Genomic DNA, 18,817 nt, shown 5'->3' on the forward strand with positions numbered 1-18,817 from the left:
CTACCTTTCGTTTTGGAGACCAATACGACATTGAGGGGCGTACACCTTTATGATGTAATTTTTTTGTTGTCTCAAAACACGATTCATAAATACAGATTTAGGACTATATATTTTGACAAATGTACAGGTGAGGTTTTAATTTCCAACGGGCATAATCCCCGATACACCAATGCGCGTTCGATAAATCAGTGTCAAGTGTGAGAAAAGGGTAGACGCTAACAGATTTAATAGGCCTATATGAAAAACCTTTCAGGTGTCACGAAATTGTGATCAGAAATATAACTTAAAATTCTAAAACAGTGTCCAATAGAAAGACGGCCCCTTGCTTTAGAAGACATTTGCTGTCCTCCTGAGTCGATGATAAGGAATAGGCTACACATCTGTTGAGGACACGCCCAGAGACACCCGCATCATTCAGCCATGGACCACAGGGATGGGAGACTGACGCGTTTGGAAACTGATTCAGCCTAGGTGTCCGTAGTCAGTAGGCTATGTCTCTGGAAATGATCAAGAGCGACATGGCCATGTTCGTGTCGTTCGGTTCTTTTTCACGTCAAGTGTAATCTCAGTCATACGACTACCGAAGCTCGAGCGCGTCAGAGTCCTCTGGGTGGAGATGTTACCCTAGTCCTGAAAATGCACGGAGACATCAATATGGCGACAGCTGTTACCTCGTCTGCTATTTTTGAATCCACGTCTACTAAGGTATGCATCGAGACCCACCTTGATTTAAGTGAAACAGAGATATAGCTACTTACAAGCGGTCGAGATCGATAAAGCTATATTGGGATGGGTTTCAAACGATCGGTTGATATGTATAGGAACTTATTTGACACCTAGCCTATTTAGTATTTCAATAGGATGCTAGGTAATAACAACATGTTTTAATATAGGTATTGGTTTGTTTATATAGTCTCAATCAATTGTGTTCTGTCTGCTAGCAACGGTTACAAATTCATGTAGGTGTTACCAGCCTTGTTGTTTCAGCACCATGGACAGCAGACGTCGCTTATAAAATCACAAAATGTCAGATGGAAAATTGTCTAAAAGGCCGATAAGTACAGGTCAGAAAAAAATTATTAGATTATAATGTCTGTTTTAGGCCATAGAGTAATGTTATAACACGTTTGTTTTGACGGAACCCAATGTTGTGATCCGGTAAGACCCAACACATGATAGAAAGATGACCAGACATTTCTGACGTTATTAATTTTTTTGGGCACGGCATTAGACGTCATGATTAGTGTCTTAAAAAAGATTGATAGTTCTGTCACAATCTGTTAAGACATTTCGTCAACCCATCTGGTCATTGGTTATCGAACCATGCTAATTTTGATCCTTAAAATGCTGTCTAGAAAAACATGTCCGGTCTTTACTTCCTTTCCGAGTACTAAAATCAAATCTGTTCCAATTGAGTTTGTTGTTCGTTGTTCCTGGCGCTCGTTTGGATAGATGTGGGTGTTTGGATGGCCGAAGGTCGTTCATAAACAACACTCCCTTTCGCCTGACATGCTGTCAACTAGCACGTCAGGGCGATACGTCCCCGGGCCGACACACGACAGATATGCTTGTGAGGTTCCTCATCGGGGAGACGTTATTGACACTATATACATCAATCCTGTATAGAAAAACCCCATAGCCAATGTGACTCTATTAATATATTCTGTGAAAGAGGCCTGCTTGGACAGTGTACGTGTTTCTCAGACCATGACCATGGCCACGACTGCAAGGTCCTTTCAGAGAGATGGATGATGTCCATGAGAGATGACTTCAGATAAGGTCATTTGACTGAGGCAACATGAGAGGATACCACAAATCAATGGATCGGGTCTTTAAAGACCCCTTAGAGATCGGGTGGGTCTATATTCTCAGCAGACATGGGAAGCCCACCTCTGTTACCATGCAGGTACGGTGCCCCAGGAGGGACATCTCACCTGTCTGAAGAGGCAGGGCTTGGTTGGCACACCTGGTCTGTTTGTAATGGCCCACCAGGGTTTCGGAGCAGGTACTGTTTGTACCTTGGCTGTTGTCCCTGGAGAAGGACAGGGTGGGTCTTGGGCACCTAGGGAAGCTGGAGAGGGATCAGGTTTGATGGGGGATGATTAGTGCGAAAGAATATATTAATGTTACACCTACTGGATCCTCCTGTCTGAAACCACAATGTGCATTTTGGAACAGGCCACCGTTTAAGGATTTAAGATCAGCCAATGGGAGTGTCTTTTCCACTGCACTGTCACAACCTCTTTTCTAAAATCCTTCCTGACAGAGTAAGAGGCTTCAGAGTGAAGTAGAGAGAGGAAGTCCGTTTCATGCTTGTGTTGTGAGGCAGTGTGGCTGGTCCTGCTCTGTGTGAGGCAGTGTGGCTGGTCCTGCTCTGTGTGAGGCAGTGTGTTGTGAGGCAGTGTGATGTGAGGCAGTGTGGCTGGTCCTGCTCTGTGTGAGCCAGTGTGTTGTGAGCCAGTGTGTTGTGAGTCAGTGTGTCGTGAGGCAGTGTGGTGTGAGGCAGTGTGATGTGAGGCAGTGTGGCTGGTCCTGCTCTGTGTGAGACAGTGTGTTGTGAGTCAGTGTGTTGTGAGGCAGTGTGATGTGAGGCAGTGTGGCTGGTCCTGCTCTGTGTGAGGCAGTGTGATGTGAGGCTGGTCCTGTGTTGTGAGGCAGTGTGTTGTGAGTCAGTGTGGTGTGAGGCAGTGTGACTGGTCCTGCTCTGTGTGAGGCAGTGTGTTGTGAGGCAGTGTGTTGTGAGTCAGTGTGTTGTGAGGCAGTGTGGTGTGAGGCAGTGTGATGTGAGGCAGTGTGGCTGGTCCTGCTCTGTGTGAGGCAGTGTGATGTGAGGCTGGTCCTGTGTTGTGAGGCAGTGTGTTGTGAGGCAGTGTGTTGTGAGGCAGTGTGGTGTGAGCCAGTGTGGTGTGAGGCAGTGTGATGTGAGGCAGTGTGGCTGGTCCTGCTCTGTGTGAGGCAGTGTGTTGTGAGGCAGTGTGTTGTGAGTCAGTGCGTTGTGAGGCAGTGTGGTGTGAGGCAGTGTGATGTGAGGCAGTGTGGCTGGTCCTGCTCTGTGTGAGGCAGTGTGTTGTGAGGCAGTGTGTTGTGAGTCAGTGCGTTGTGAGGCAGTGTGATGTGAGGCAGTGTGGCTGGTCCTGCTCTGTGTGAGGCAGTCTGGGTTCTTCCTCTCCTGTGTTACCTTGGTTGGTCTTGGATATCGCCTCGTCACGTTATGTAGCTCAGAAGAAGCCTGACAACCACCATCCATTTGAATCAAGTGTGTCCGAGCAGGGGAACATCTACAGCATGCAGGACAGGGGATCCCTGAGAACCACTGCTGTCCCCATGCCCCAGGGCCCGTGTTCATCCAGTCCCCTCACAGCCTCACCCTGCCCCCTCTCGTCCCCAGCCTCGTCTCCTGGTGGAGCCCCACGCCTCCCTCTGAACGAGCAGGATGACAACATGGCCCAGCTGCTTGTACCGCCCGGACCAGACAGCTTCCGTCTCTTCTGCCCCGAGTCGCTGGCCGCTATCGAGAGGCGCATCGCCGAGGAGGAGGCCCGGAGACCGCGGGGGGAGCGCCGCGGCGACAGCGATGACGAGAACGGGCCTAAGCCCAACAGTGACCTGGAGGCGGGAAAGTCGCTCCCCTTCATCTACGGGGACGTCCCCTCAGGGATGGGCTCCACCCCCCTGGAGGACCTGGACACCTTCTACTGCAATCAGAAAGTGGGTTAGAGACACACACGCGGCAAAATAAACACGCACACATCAAAACACATCCACACACACACACGTCAACATTCACACACACACGTCAACATCCACACACACACCCACACCAAGACCAAGGCTTACAACCTATCAATACATCAGACTGAAGATGCACTGAGAGACAGACAGACTGACAGGGCACATGCACACATACAGTACACACAAACACACACTGAATACACACAGGCACATGTACACGCACACTTACGTACACACACACACAGACACACACACTCATTGAGTCCCATGGGTGTGGAGTGTGCCAGACAGAGAGAAAACAGCAGCAACAAGGTTATCTCAGGTCCTGTGCTGGAAACAGCTGAGCAGGAGGCCTGGAGGAGTTAGGAGGAGAATGTGTCTCATGTCTAACCCTGTCTTACAGTACTAATGTCAATCACTGTGCTGTTCTCTCTCTGTTTCTCTTTATTTTTGATCTCTCTCACTTACTCTCTCTCTCTCTCTCTCTCTCTCTCTCTCTCTCTCTCTCTCTCTCTCTCTCTCACACACCTACTCTCTCTCCCCCCCCCCCCCTCTCTCTCTCTCTCTCTCTCTCTCTCTCTCTCTTTCTCTCTCTCTGTCACTCACTTACTCTCCCCCCTCTCTCTGTCTCTCTCTCTCTCTCTCTCTCTCTCTCTCTCTCTCTCTCTCTCTCTCTCTCTCTCTCTCGCTCACTATCTCTCTCTCTCTTTCACTTACTCTCTCTCCCCCCCTGTCTCTCTCTTTCTATATCTCTCTCACTCTCTCTCCCCCCCTCTCTCTCCCTCTTTCGACTGTCTTGTTTTCAGACCTTTATAGTATTGAATCGTGGGAAAGCCATCTTCCGTTTCAACGCCACCCCTGCCTTGTACATCTTAAGTCCCTTCAACCCCCTGAGGAGAATATCAATTAAAGTTCTAGTTCACTCATATCTTTTCTTAACAAGTCAAATTAACATTTGTGTGTGTGTGTGTGTGTGTGTGTGTGTGGGGGGGGGGTGAGGCATTTGTGCACATTGTGTTTTTATCAAATGTTCAATGTTTACTGGTGGGTTTTCTTAACAGTGCAAGTTTTAAAGTATAATTCCAAAACCTTCAGGCTTGAAGCTGACATTGTCTGGTTTATTTACACTATGAGTTCCTTAACCTGCAGTGTGTACGATGTTCAGCATGTTGATTATGTTCACCATCTTGACCAACTGTGCTTTCATGACTCTGAGTCACCCGCCAGACTGGGCTAAGAATGTAGAGTAAGTCACACATTTATCTTTTCTTACTTACTTCTTTTTTTACTTTTTTAATGAAAACTGAGGCCGTAGACGCAACTTTACACCACTCCTGTTTTCTTTCTAATTTCCTATCTTACTCTCCTCCATCTCTCTTCTCCTCCATCTCTCCTCTCCATCTCTCCTTTCCTCCATCTCTCTTCTCCTCCATCTCTCCTCTCCATCTCTCCTTTCCTCCATCTCTCTTCTCCTCTATCTCTCCTCTCCATCTCTCCTCTCCTCCATCTCTCCTCTCCTCCATCTCTCCTCTCCTCCATCTCTCCTCTCCATCTCTCCTTTCCTCCATCTCTCTTCTCCTCCATCTCTCCTCTCCATCTCTCCTTTCCTCCATCTCTCCTCTCCATCTCTCCTCTCCATCTCTCCTCTCCTCCATCTCTCCTCTCCTCCATCTCTCCTCTCCATCTCTCCTTTCCTCCATCTCTCTTCTCTTCCATCTCTCCTCTCCATCTCTCCTCTCCTCCATCTCTCCTCCATCTCTCTCCTCCATCTCTCCTCCATCTCTCCTCTCCATCTCTCCTCTCCTCCACCAGGTACACATTCACAGGGATTTACACGTTTGAGTCCCTCATCAAGATCCTGGCACGAGGCTTTTGTGTGGGGAAGTTCACCTTCCTGCGGGACCCATGGAACTGGCTGGACTTCAGTGTAATCTCCATGGCGTAAGTCTCCTAAATCACTCCGTGGTTTAGCCAGGAGTACTGGTGTAGGAGAGGGACTGACTGCACTCCGTGGTTTGTGTGATTCATGACGATAGCATTACTGAGAAGATAACATTTTATTTTATTTTTTTACTTTTTTGTTTCATACATCGAAGAATTGTGAGATTTGGTTTTAGTGCAAATTACTTCGATGCTAGCAGTAACTCACTTAAATGCATAATAACTGTTTGTGTAAGTGTGTGTGTGTGTGAGATACAAGCGTGTCATGTGCGCATGTCCTGGTGTATTATTGACTGGTAACTGTGCATTTGATCCTGCAGGTATATAACAGAGTTTGTAAACCTAGGCAATGTTTCAGCTCTGCGCACGTTCAGAGTATTGAGAGCTTTGAAAACTATCTCAGTTATTCCAGGTAAGAGCAGCTGTGACCGGGCTGCAGTGTCGGCCATGTTGTCTCTGTGTGTGACAGTTTGTCGCCCTTCCCTCCTCTTTCGCTCCCTTTCCCCACACTCCCTTGTCTTGTCTCCGTGGTGTGTGTGTGTGTAAATCCCCCCCCCCCCTTCTTCCAAACAACCCCCCCTGCCCCCCTCCCCTTCCCTGCCCCCCTCCCCTTCCCTTGCAGATATGTGACAGAGTTTGTGGACCTGGGCAATGTCTCAGCATTGAGAACCTTCAGGGTTCTGCGGGCTCTGAAAACTATATCAGTCATCCCAGGTGAGAGGGCCGGCCAAGCTTGGAGGTCAAAGGCTAAAAGCAACAACAAAAAAACGCTTAAGGCAACAAAAAAAAACAAAAAAAAAACCACAGCCTGTTTTTTTTTCCTGCGCTCCATCTGAGCTCCTCCACTGCCCACATGTCACCGTAGTAACAAGAGGATGATCACCTCCCTTCTCTGTCTCTACTCTCTCACTCTCTCTCTTTATCCCTTTTTCCTATTTTCTATCTCTCTTTCTCTTGCCGTCTTCCTCTCTCCTGTCTCTGTCTCTGTCTCTCTGTCTCTCTGTCTCTCTGTCTCTCTCTCTCTCTCTCTCTCTCTCTCTCTCTCTCTCTCTCTCTCTCTCTCTCTCTCTCTCTCTCTCTCTCTCTCTCTCTCTCTCTCTCTCTCCCTCTCTCCCTCTCTCCCTCTCTCCCTCTCTCCCTCTCTCCCTGCCCATTCCCAAGGCCAGTAAAAGTGGGAATCTGGGCCAATCCACAGAGATGGAAAGGATTCTTGGCTTTTAGACTCATTCTTCAGTTGCATTTTCCTTAATGGAATGCACCATCCCTTGCCTTGGGAATTTTTTGGTCGATTTTCTTTAATCATTTGTTTTTCTTCTTTTGCATGAGACATTGCAAAAGCAATGTGTGGGTGAGCATTAGTGTGTGGCTAGGGTTCGTTCCTCCTCTCCCTGGTGTCTGTGTGTGTGCATGTCTTGTTAAACCGTGTTGTTATTGGGGATTGTGACGTGGCGAGGTATGGTTCGGACAATGCCATGAAACACTTTTAACAGAACACTGTTTAACCATCTCCAGGTTTCATCAACAATCATCCATCGGCAGCTATGCTTATTAGAGATCTGTCACACAACCCTCGTCCACTCATTACATCACAACTCCAACCACACTTTTACTCTGACAAACTGAGGAAGTTCAGTTAATGTTTCGTGCAGATGCAGTACTGCAAGCAACATCATTGTACATTCGAGCAATTTGCGGATGATTTGGAGTGAAGCGATCGCTGATTGGATGTTTTCAGTCCTGGCCTCGTTGCGATTTAAAAAAAGGCACTTGAGTGCCTAAAACCAGGAATGAAAAACACAACTCTGTTCACAGACGACACCAGGCTGTCTCTGTGTTCACAGACGACACCAGGCTGTCTCTGTGTTCACAGACGACACCAGGCTGTCTCTGTGTTCACAGACGACACCAGGCTGTCTCTGTGTTCACAGACGACACCAGGCTGTCTCTGTGTTCACAGACGACACCAGGCTGTCTCTGTGTTCACAGACGACACCAGGCTGTCTTTGTGTTCACAGACGACACAACGCTGTCTCTCTGCGTGGGTGTGGTGGAAAGACACTCAAACCACATGTAGTCAGTGTCAGCTGTCCAGTAGACGTCACACCATCCCACCTCGGTTCCTGCATGTGACTCAGCAAACATCCAGGAACCACGTTCATGCGTGTCTTCTGCTTGTCCAGCTCTCCGTAGCAGCTCAGCGTTTACACAGTCACACGTGTCTCACATGTAGAAGCGGTAGACTGCTGTCTGTCTGACGCGTGCCCCCCCCCCTCCCTCCAGGCCTGAAGACCATCGTGGGCGCTCTGATCCAGTCAGTGAAGAAGCTGTCTGACGTCATGATCCTCACCGTGTTCTGCCTCAGTGTCTTCGCTCTGATTGGCCTGCAGCTCTTCATGGGGAACCTGAGGCAAAAGTGTGTCCGCATGCCACGTAACGACACCAATGAGGACCCGTACCTCAACGGCACCATGCTGGACCTCAACGGCACTATGCTGGACCTCAACGGGACAGACCTAAACTTCACCAACCCTTTCAACTGGACCGAGTACATCAGCGACGAGAGTAAGAACACAAGCACTCCCTCTTTCACTTCCTCTCTCTCCATATTTCTCTTCCTCTCTCTCCCTCTTTCACTTCCTCTCTCTCCCGTCTTCACTTCCTTCCTCTCCCTCTCTCTACCTCTTTCACTTCCTCTCTCTCCCTCTTTCACTTCCTCTCTCCCTATTTCACTTCCTCTTTCACTTCCTCTCCATATTTCACTTCCTCTCTCTCCCTCTCTTCCTATTTCACTTCCTCTTTCACTTCCTCTCCCTCTCTTCCTATTTCACTTCCTCTTTCACTTCCTCTCTCTCCCTCTCTTCCTATTTCACTTCCTCTTTCACTTCCTCTCTCTCCCTCTTTCCCTGTTTCACCCTCTCCCCCTTCTACTGGATGACTACCTCAGCGACCAGAGTAAGCTCCTCCCCCGAGGGTTCTCTTGTGTCTGCGCGCCGTACGAGAGGTTAAGTAGGGTTGACTTCTAAGCTGCAGACGTTCTGAGTCACATGATCCTGGAGGTGCTGAGTCACATGATTCTGCTGGATATGTGGAGGGGGGGTGGGGGGCACACAGGCCCTCCCTGCCGCGACGCAGCAGCGATAGAGAGTGACAGCCGGGGGGGAGAAGGGTCACGCTCAAACAAGGCCTGGTGGGAAAACTGAGCCACAACAATTGCACCCTCCATCCCTATCTCCTCCTCTCCCTCCCTCCCTCCCTCCCTCCCTCCCTCCCTCTCTCTCTCTCTTCCTCCCTCCCTCTCTCTCTCTCTTCCTCCCTCCCTCTCTCTCTCTCTTCCTCCCTCCCTCCCTCTCTCCTCCTCTCCCTTCCTCCATCCACCCAGCTGTGAGTGTGACACAGACGGAGATTGAGTCACCCTGCTAGTGGTGTGCTGAGACACAGTCCAGCAGAACGACACAATCTCCTCAGAGAGGGAGAGAGAAGGGGGCCCGTTAGAGAGAGAGCGAGAGGGAGAGGGAGGGATGGAGAGTGTAGGGGAAAGAGATAAAGAGAGAGGTGGGGGCAGAGGGAGTGATAGGAAGAGAAAGAGAGAGAGGGATAGGGAGAGGGAGAGGAAGAGAAAGATAGGGAGGGAGGGAAAAAGATACAGGAAGAGTCAGGATGAGAGAAAGGAGGATGGAGAAGGACAGAGAAAGAGGAAAGATAAGAAGGTGTAGAATAGAGAACAATCACAACGATTGCTAATTGTTAAACTCTGCTGTGTAGTTACTGCCATTAGCCTAGCATGATGCATCACTTATACTTATCATGCGAATGATACACATCTGAATTAGAATGGAGGAGGGTGAGTCATAGCTGAGAATCTCTCTCTCTCTCTCTCTCTCTCTCTCTCTCTCTCTATCTCTCTCTCTCTCTCTCTCTCTCTCTCTCTCTCTCTCTAGCTCTCTCTCTCATTATCTCTCTCTCTCTCTTGCTCTGTCTCTATATATTTCTTTTAAAATGTATCTTCCTCTCTCTTGATCTTTCTCCCTGTACATCATTCTCTCTTTCTCTGTCCACAGTATCTCACACTCTATTTTCATTTCCCTCTCTATAAAGCTACCTCCCTCTCTATATATCTACCTCCCTCTATATATCTATCTCTATCTTATCTCTATTTTATCTCTATTTTTATCTATCCTTATCTTTATCTCTATCTCCCTCTCTCTGGATCATGCTCCTAGCTATGATGTGAAAGTATTCATGGCTTCCAGCTTAGTTGGCTTTTTCTCCTCCTACTCTGGGCTGTTGGGAGTACAGTAGGACAGTGTGTTTCTGTGTGCACCTGTGTGTGTGTCAGTGTGTGTACCAGTGTGTGTGTCAGTGTGTGTACCAGTGTGTGTGTCAGTGTGTGTACCAGTGTGTACAGTGTGTTCATTTCATCTCTGGGAAGCCTGGTCCATGTTCTATGGTAATGCGTAACAGCATGTTGGTTTACTTGTCTTTCTCTTCAATATGTCTCACTGTGGAACCACGAGTTATGCTAGCTTGATAATACCAGATGTTAAGCTACCAGTAGATAGTTTTAAAGCCAGGACCAACTTAACTTACTTTCTTGACTCAGAGCATGTCTCTCTCCCCCTCTCTCTCCCTCCCCTTTTCAACCTTGTCCTCCCTCTCCTTCTCTCTTCCTCTCCCCATCTCTCCCCCCTCCCTTCCTCTCTCTAGGTAATTACTATTACCTTCCGACCCGCAGGGATGCTCTCCTCTGTGGGAACGGCAGTGGTTCTGGGTAAGGCTTGACGTCTTTTATTTATATACTGAAGCCAATTAGAACCGGCACTTAGCAAGCAGTTAGCAGCAGATTCTGCCTCTGTCTGCACTCCAGCCCTCCAAACAACAATGGAAGTCTTCCTGCTTGTGCCAGAACAAAAATGGTGGTTTCACACAATTCTGATGTTGTTTATGTGCGTCTGTGTGTGTGTGTGTGTACATGTATATGTGTTTATGAGTGTATTTGTTAATATGTGTTTGTGGATATGTCTGTACGTGTGTGTGTGTGTGTGCAGGGATTGTCCCGAGGGCTTCAGCTGCATCAAAGCGGGCCGTAACCCTGACTACGGCTACACCAGCTTCGACACGTTCAGCTGGGCCTTCCTGTCTCTGTTCAGGCTAATGACTCAGGACTTCTGGGAAGGCCTCTACCAGCAGGTAGGACCTCCCTGGACCTGCCATCTACTTCCTGTCTTCCTGTGTGTACTGTGTGTCACCGATACAGGTGAGGTCCTTAGATATGGTTCAGGACAGGAGGCTCCAACCCAGTTCCTGGAGAGTGACCTGCCTGTAGGGTTTCTCTCTACACTGTGTAAAAATGCTTCCTGTATGTTAATCGCTGACAGGCATGTTGGCTCACTAGCTCCTCCCCCCTGGCAGACAGACAGGCATGTTGGCTCACTGGCTCCTCCCCCCTGGCAGACAGACAGGCATGTTGGCTCACTGGCTCCTCCCCCCTGGCAGACAGACAGGCATGTTGGCTCACTGGCTCCTCCCCCCTGGCAGACAGACAGGCATGTTGGCTCACTGGCTCCTCCCCCCTGGCAGACAGACAGGCATGTTGGCTCACTGGCTCCTCCCCCCTGGCAGACTCTCCGGGCGGCAGGGAAGCCCTACATGATGTTCTTCGTGCTGGTCATCTTCCTGGGCTCGTTCTACCTGGTGAACCTGATCCTGGCCGTGGTGGCCATGGCGTACGACGAGCAGAACCAGGCCACCATCGAGGAGGCCCTGCAGAAGGAGGAGGAGTTCCAGGCCATGCTGGAGCAGCTGAAACGACAGCAGGAAGAAGCCCAGGTAGGATCATCACAATACATGGTATTTGTACTGCGCCTTTCCTGCACTCAGTACATGATGGTATGTACCATCATGTACCTTACATACAGGTACGTAAGGTAAGATGTGGCGGCTTTGACCTCACCTGTACGGTAGCAGAGGAGAGAGAGGAAGTGAGAGATTGAGAGGCAAAAGAGAAAGAAGGAAGAGTTCCCCTGGTTCTCCTCCCCTGGTTCTCCTCCCCTGGTTCCCCTCCTCTGGTTCCCCTCCCCTGGTTCCCCTCCCCTGGTTCCCCTCCTCTGGTTCCCATCCTCTGGTTCCCCTCCCCTGGTTCCCCTCCCCTGGTTCCCCTCCCCTGGTTCTCCTCCCCTGCTTCCCCTCCCCTGGTTCCCCTCCCCTGGTTCCCCTCCTCTGGTTCCCCTCCCCTGGTTCCCCTCCCCTGGTTCTCCTCCCCTGGTTCTCCCCCCTGATTCCCCTAGCCTGGCTCCTCTCCTGATTTAAAGCAGATAAGGGTGCTGTCCATTACTATGGAAACAGGAGGTGCAGGAGAGACAGGAGAGAGAGAGAGAGCAGGAAGGGTAAACATGGAGATAATGGCTTCCCTGCCAGAGGGCAGATCTGGTACTGATCCTGCATGCTCATCCTGCAGCGGTACTCCATTTCGAATAGTAAGGCATCTTGCTACCTTTAGCCATTTTGAAATGTCTGTAATGAAATGTCCCTCGTACGTCAAGGTGCATTAAACGTCAGTCAAAACACTACCCCCCCCCCTCAACATCTTGTTTGAAAATGATTCTGTAAGTGTTGCTAGACTAGGCTCTGCTCTGTCCAACTAACCACCCCTCCCGCCGCCCAAGACTGGTGCCGGTTGCCTTGACAACCGTGTCTATGCTCTGGTTGGCCGACAGGTTGCCGCGGCAGCAGCCACGGAGAGCGGAGAGTACAGCGGGAGAGGGGGCCAATCAGAATCGTCCTCCGGGACTTCGAAGCTCAGCTCTAAAAGCGCCAAGGAGAGACGCAACCGGCGCAGGAAGAGGAAGCAGAGGGAGGAGGAGGAGGAGAGGGGTGTCCGCGACAAGTTCCACAAGTCCGAGTCAGAGGACAGCATCAAGAGGTCCTTCCGCTTCTCTATCGATGCCAACCGGCTGTCGTACGAGAAGAGGTGCTCCTCTCCCAACCAGGTGAGAAGTTTCATGGTGAGGTGTCATGATCGACACCTCGAGAGATACCCTCCTGTAGGGTTATAATATAACCCTGCTCCTGGAGAGATACCCTCCTGTAGGGTTATAATATAACCCTGCTCCTGGAGAGATACCCTCCTGTAGGGTTATAATATAACCCTGCTCCTGGAGAGATACCCTCCTGTAGGGTTATAATCTAACCCTGCTCCTGGAGAGATACCCTCCTGTAGGGTTATAATATAACCCTGCTCCTGGAGAGATACCCTCCTGTAGGGTTATAATCTAACCCTGCTCCTGGAGAGATACCCTTCTGTAGGGTTATAATCTAACCCTGCTCCTGGAGAGATACCCTCCTGTAGACCTTTTGCTCTTATTGATCAACACCATTATCCCCATCATCTTTACACATCATCATAATCATTATGATTACGCCTCCTCATTTGCCTCCCCCCTTTCCCCATTAACTCTCCACCCCTCCTCTCAACTCTTCCTCTCTCTCTTTTCGCCTCCCTCTCTCCCCCTCTCTCTCCCCTCTCTCCTCTCTCTCCTCTCTCTCCCCTCTCTCCTCTCTCTCCTCTCTCTCCCCTCTCTCTCCCTCCCTCTCCTCTCTCCCTCCCTCTCCTCTGTCTCCCCTCTCTCTCCCCTCTCTCCACCAGTCTCTCCTCAGTATCCGAGGCTCTCTCTTCTCTCCTCGGAGGAACAGCCGCGCCAGCCTCTTCAGCTTCCGAGGCCGTGCCCGTGACGTGGGCTCCGAGAACGACTTTGCCGACGACGAGCACAGCACCTTCGAGGACAGCGACAGCCGTCGGGGGTCTCTGTTCGTGCCGCGGCGCTCTGAGCGGCGCTGCAGCACCGTGAGCCAGACCAGCCTGGCCGCTCCCAGGATTCTGCTCCCCGCCAACGGGAAGATGCACTGTGCCGTGGACTGTAACGGGGTGGTGTCCCTGGTGGGAGGCACCTCCGTGCCAACCTCGCCTGTCGGCCTCCTGCTGCCTGAGGTGAGCCGGTCTGGGCTGCTCCATCACGCCTTCTATACTGTAAAGGAACGGCCTGTGTTTCTAGTACTGTAGGCCTGTTTCTAGTACTGTAGGCCTGTGATTCTAGTACTTCAGGCCTGTGTTTCTAGTCCTTCAGGCCTGTGTTTCTAGTCCTTCAGGCCTGTGTTTCTAGTCCTTCAGGCCTGTGTTCCTGTTTCTCAGGGGACGACCACTGACACGGACCTGAAGAGACGGCGCTCGCGTCAGCCCTCCATGGACTACCTGGAGGAGCCAGGAGTGCGCCAGAGGGCCATGAGCGTGGCCAGCATCCTCACCAACACCATGGAGGGTATGCCTAAACAAGCTCTCCCTTCCTCTCTCTGGCTCTTTCCTCTCTCTTTCCTCCTTCCTATACCTCTCCCTCCCTCTCTTTTTCTCTCTCCCTCCTTCTCTCACTCTCTTCCTCCCAATCTCTCTCCCTCTTCGCTTTCTTACTTTTTATCTCTCTCTCCTAAAGGAGAACATCACTGTCCTCTCTATCCTCTCTCTCTTTATATCACCATGACATGTACAGTGTTTCATTACCTTCCTCTTACTGTGTGTGTGTGTGTGTGTATAAATGCATCTCTCCTGATCAGAGCTGGAGGAGTCCAGACAGAAGTGTCCTCCTTGCTGGTACAAGTTTGCCAACACGTACTTGATCTGGGACTGCTGTCCCCAGTGGCTGAAGGTCAAGGAGATCGTGAACATGGTGGTCATGGATCCGTTTGTGGACCTGGCCATCACCATCTGCATCGTGCTCAACACCCTGTTCATGGCCATGGAGCACTATCCCATGACCAAGGAGTTCAACGACGTCCTGTCCGTGGGGAACCTGGTGAGCGGGAGCCACTCTGGAATTTGACCTCTTCTACTCGTACTCCTTTTTCTTCTTCTGAAATTCACGGCGCCAATTCAGAGGCTACACATCGAGACAATGAAACGAATCTCTGTGTCTGTTCACGCAGGTGTTCACAGGCATTTTCACGGCTGAAATGTGCTTCAAGATCATTGCTCTGGATCCCTACTACTACTTCCAGGAGGGCTGGAACATATTTGACGGCATCATCGTCAGCTTGAGCCTGATGGAGCTGGGCCTGGCTAACGTGGAGGGGCTGTCGGTGCTGAGGTCCTTCCGGCTGGTGAGCGGCCCTGGAACATCCCCTCATTGCACTTCCTAATGGCTCCTAGGGTCTAATGATAGATATCAGGTTTTCCACATGATGTCCAGAGAAGCCTATTGGCCGATAGGTTTGGTACATGTGTGTGTCATGGCCGGTTACAATTGGAATCTAAAACTGGAAATCTGAACCTTGGTATCTCTCTCTCTGTCTCTCTGTCTCTCCGTCTCTCTATCTCTGTCTTTCTGTCTCTCTCTCTGTCTATCTCTGTCTCTCTGCCTCTCTGTCTCTGTCTCTCTGTGTCTCTCTGTCTGTCTGTCTGTCTGTCTGTCTCTCTCTCTCTCTCTCTCTCTCTCTCTCTCTCTCTCTCTCTCTCTCTCTGTCTCTCTCTTGTTTTCTCCTCAGCTGAGAGTGTTCAAGCTGGCTAAGTCGTGGCCCACCCTCAACATGCTGATCAAGATCATCGGGAACTCTGTGGGCGCCCTGGGTAACCTGACTCTGGTCCTGGCCATCATCGTGTTCATCTTCGCCGTGGTGGGCATGCAGCTGTTTGGGAAGAGCTACAGGGACTGTGTGTGTAAGATTGCCGACAACTGCAAGCTGCCTCGCTGGCACATGCACGACTTCTTCCACTCGTTCCTGATCGTGTTCCGGGTGCTGTGCGGGGAGTGGATCGAGACCATGTGGGACTGCATGGAGGTGGCCGGCCAGGGCATGTGTCTGATCGTCTTCATGATGGTCATGGTCATCGGCAACCTGGTGGTGAGAAGGAGTAGAGCTGTGGTTGGATAGAAGTGTTAGTTAGTTTAGTGTTTATGCTCAACTCGTCTCTTCTGCCTCCCGTCTCCTCCTCTCTTCCTCTTCCTCCTCCACCTCCTCCCTCTTCTCCTCTTCCTCCTCCACCTCCTCCTCCACCTCTTCCCTCTTCCCCTCTTCCTCCTCCCTCTTCTCCTCTTCTCCACCTCCTCCCTCTTCTCCTCTTCCTCCTCCTCCTCCTCCTCCTCCTCTCTTCCTCCTCCCTCTTCTCCTCTTCCTCCACCTCCTCCCTCTTCTCCTCCTCCTCCCTCTTCTCCTCTTCCTCCTCCTCTCCTCCTCCTCCTCTCTTCCTCCTCCCTCTTCTCCTCTTCCTCCACCTCCTCCCTCTTCTCCTCCTCCTCTCCTTCTCCTCCTCCTCCTCCTCCTCCTCCTCCTCCTCCTCCTCCTCCTCCTCCTCCTCCTCCTCCTCCTCCTCCTCCTCCTCCTCCCTCTTCTCCTCTTCCTCCTCCTCTCCTCCTCCTCCTCCTCTCTTCCTCCTCCCTCTTCTCCTCTTCCTCCACCTCCTCCCTCTTCTCCTCCTCCTCTCCTTCTCCTCCTCCTCCTCCTCCTCCTCCTCCTCCTCCTCCTCCTCCTCCCTCTTCTCCTCTTCTCCTCCTCCTCCTCCTTCTCTCTTCCTCCTCCTCCTCCTCCTCCTCCTCCCTCTTCCCCTCTTCCTCCTCTCTTCCTCCTCCTCCTCCTCCTCCTCCAATTCCTCCTCCTCCCTCTTCCCCTCCTCCTCCTCCCTCCTCCTCTCCTCTCCTCCTCCTCCTCCTCCTCCTCTCCTCCTCCTCCTCCTCTCCTCTCCTCCTCCTCCTCCTCCTCCTCCTCTCTCTCTCCAGGTCCTCAACCTGTTCCTGGCCTTGCTGCTCAGCAGTTTTAGCGCTGACAACCTGGCCGCCACCGACGACGACAGTGAGATGAACAACCTGCAGATCGCCGTGGGCCGCATGGGCCGCGGCTTCGCCTTCATCAAGTCCGCGCTGCGCCACTTCCTCCAGAGCCTGTGTTTGGGCGGTGCGGGGAAAGGGGGCTCCGCCGAGGAGAGCAAACCCCTGGACGAGCTCCACCACAGCAACGGCAAGGGCAACTGCATCTCCAACCACACCACTGTGGAGATCACCAAGGAGCCCGCCGCTTACCTCAAGGAGGGCAACGGGCGTCCTGGAGGGGGACTGGGGCTCGGGGTGGTGGTCGGGGGAGACGGCTCAGGGATGGAGAAGTTCCCCCTGGAGGAGTGCGACTACATGTCGTTCATCCACAACCCCAGCCTGACGGTGACGGTGCCCATCGCCGTGGGCGAGTCGGACTTTGAGAACCTGAACACGGAGGAGTTCAGCAGCGACTCGTCAGATGTGGAGGGCAGCAGAGAGGTAAGGGAGAGGAGTCTCGTCTGGCGCCAGGCGTCGTTCTGTCGTTCTGCTGCGTTTCCATGTCCGCACCAACATACTCCTGAGAACCTTGAGCTCCTTCCTGGCTTCCTGTCTGAGCAGTGTGCTGGTGTGGGAGTGTGGAGTGCTGCGGGACAACCCTGTTTCAGCTAACTGTGTGCAGCTAGGAATCGTCATTGTATTTATACTCTGTTGAAGGTTAGAAATAGTTGCTCAAAGCCCTCGGCATCAAAATGGTGAGGGGCAATAATGTCAGAATAAGTGTGAATTTCCTGTGGCCGAAGTGTGTCTGTGTGTATTGTGGTTGACTGAGCATAGCATCCACTAAATTGCCTTGGATATTACATATGCCAGGTCAGAAAATTGCTCAGTTTAGCATCATTGCCTTAGGTAAATGGAAGACTGTTGTGTGCGTGTATTTCTGGATTCCTTTATGTTGTGTGTTTTTCCATTCTGTGTGAGTATGTCTGTGTATGTCTGTGTGTGTTTGCATGGAAACATTTAGTCCCTATATTCTAGCAAATATCAAGTATTCAGTTACACATTTAAAATATTCTTAATTTCTTGGTGAACCAGAAGCCCAGTATATTATTTGAGACTTATACACTCTCATAGCTCACACCAAAGCGAGAAGACGGTTGGCCTGTTTAACTTTAACTTTTATAGTTACGATTTCTTCACCCAGACCACTAACCAAGACAAACTATGCCCCTTTCTTGGTATTAATAATATTCTTGTACATGTATGTATATATATGATAATTTCAGTGTGAGAGAATAAATACACTTTAACCGTTTCCATAATTCAGTAATGAAGCATCCTTTCCCCTTCAGCTGATGATAATGACAGCGATATCGCCCACCTTTGAAACATTAGCTCCATTGGCAACCTTTAATTTGGCATGCTTGCAAGGGCTTGGAGAGGAGAGCTTTCTGGGCCACCCCTTGTGATGCCAACCTGGCAGGGTGTGCGTGGAGCCAGATGATTTGTAGATCCCAGCTGCAGCTATTTGTGGTCTTGGTACCACATTCTCCAAATATGGATCTGAGTCAGACACGGAAGTGTAACATCACAGCTGAACATGTTCCTACCCTGAGGCAAGAGTTTGGGGAAATCTGTTGCGTGTGTGTGTGTGTGTGTGTATGCGTGTGTGTGTGTGTGTATGCGTGAGTGTGTTTGTTTATATTTCTGCATGATGTACTCGTCTCAGATTCTAAACCCCACCTACAGATGCCACAGAACTGTCTTGAACTGTAAATCTGAAATGAAAGTCGTTTTTTTCCCATCTGTGACTAACCTGTTGCCCCTCTGCCTTAAGGCTTATGAATGAAAGCAGACGGCGCTTGTGTGATTCTGAGCACCACTGACCTTGTCTAACCCCTCGTTTGTTGTTGCAGCCTTGTCTCAGACGTTCTCAAGGTTTTCAGTGAGAGGAAACTTGTAAGACCACTTTATTGTACCATAGCACTAACCATGAGGACTGCCTGTGCTATTTACAGACTACAACACTTATGTTCTTCATTATGGATTGCCTTTTTTTACCACTCCGTTCTCATGCCTGACCTGCCCTCTGTACCCCCCCCCCCCCCCCCCTTGCACTACAACAACTCAGTACAGTAGTTCCTTTCCCCTGCCCCTACCCATCATGATTTTTCTCAAAACATCAGGCTGTTTTGCAGTTCAAACCCCATTAGGAATGAGCAACACCACCCTCTTCATTGATAAACGAAAACTCATCCGACATGTTTTTTGCATTTGATTTCTTTGCTTGGTTTTGATTGGTTTGAGACTTGATTGGCTTCCGACACCGACGAGCTTGAGTCTGAAGGAGGACATGA

General features: G+C 50.6%; 1 protein-coding gene across 3 annotated transcripts in view; it reads left to right on the forward strand.

Moving 5' to 3' along the window:
• scn1lab (sodium channel, voltage-gated, type I like, alpha b) overlaps positions 1–18,817 on the forward strand; it is a 29,766-nt gene that overhangs the window by 546 nt on the left and 10,403 nt on the right. Inside the window, exons 1-17 of one of the 3 annotated variants that reach the window (XM_062446289.1) lie at positions 427–705; positions 3,389–3,708; positions 4,539–4,656; positions 4,888–4,978; positions 5,545–5,673; positions 5,994–6,085; positions 7,954–8,235; positions 10,378–10,441; positions 10,719–10,860; positions 11,293–11,499; positions 12,387–12,659; positions 13,316–13,657; positions 13,859–13,985; positions 14,275–14,513; positions 14,644–14,817; positions 15,202–15,558; positions 16,431–16,961. In XM_062446289.1, the coding sequence (XP_062302273.1) occupies positions 3,442–3,708; positions 4,539–4,656; positions 4,888–4,978; positions 5,545–5,673; positions 5,994–6,085; positions 7,954–8,235; positions 10,378–10,441; positions 10,719–10,860; positions 11,293–11,499; positions 12,387–12,659; positions 13,316–13,657; positions 13,859–13,985; positions 14,275–14,513; positions 14,644–14,817; positions 15,202–15,558; positions 16,431–16,961 (3,435 nt within the window). In that variant the 5' untranslated portion in view covers positions 427–705; positions 3,389–3,441. Of the gene's footprint in view, positions 1–426; positions 706–3,388; positions 3,709–4,538; positions 4,657–4,887; positions 4,979–5,544; positions 5,674–5,993; positions 6,086–6,295; positions 6,388–7,953; positions 8,236–10,377; positions 10,442–10,718; positions 10,861–11,292; positions 11,500–12,386; positions 12,660–13,315; positions 13,658–13,858; positions 13,986–14,274; positions 14,514–14,643; positions 14,818–15,201; positions 15,559–16,430; positions 16,962–18,817 lie in introns of those variants that run through there. The other 2 variants (XM_062446288.1, XM_062446287.1) reach the window with 2 other exon arrangements.

The sequence above is a fragment of the Osmerus eperlanus genome, chromosome 21 (genome assembly GCF_963692335.1).
Source record: "Osmerus eperlanus chromosome 21, fOsmEpe2.1, whole genome shotgun sequence".
In the NCBI taxonomy this organism is placed as follows: domain Eukaryota; kingdom Metazoa; phylum Chordata; class Actinopteri; order Osmeriformes; family Osmeridae; genus Osmerus; species Osmerus eperlanus.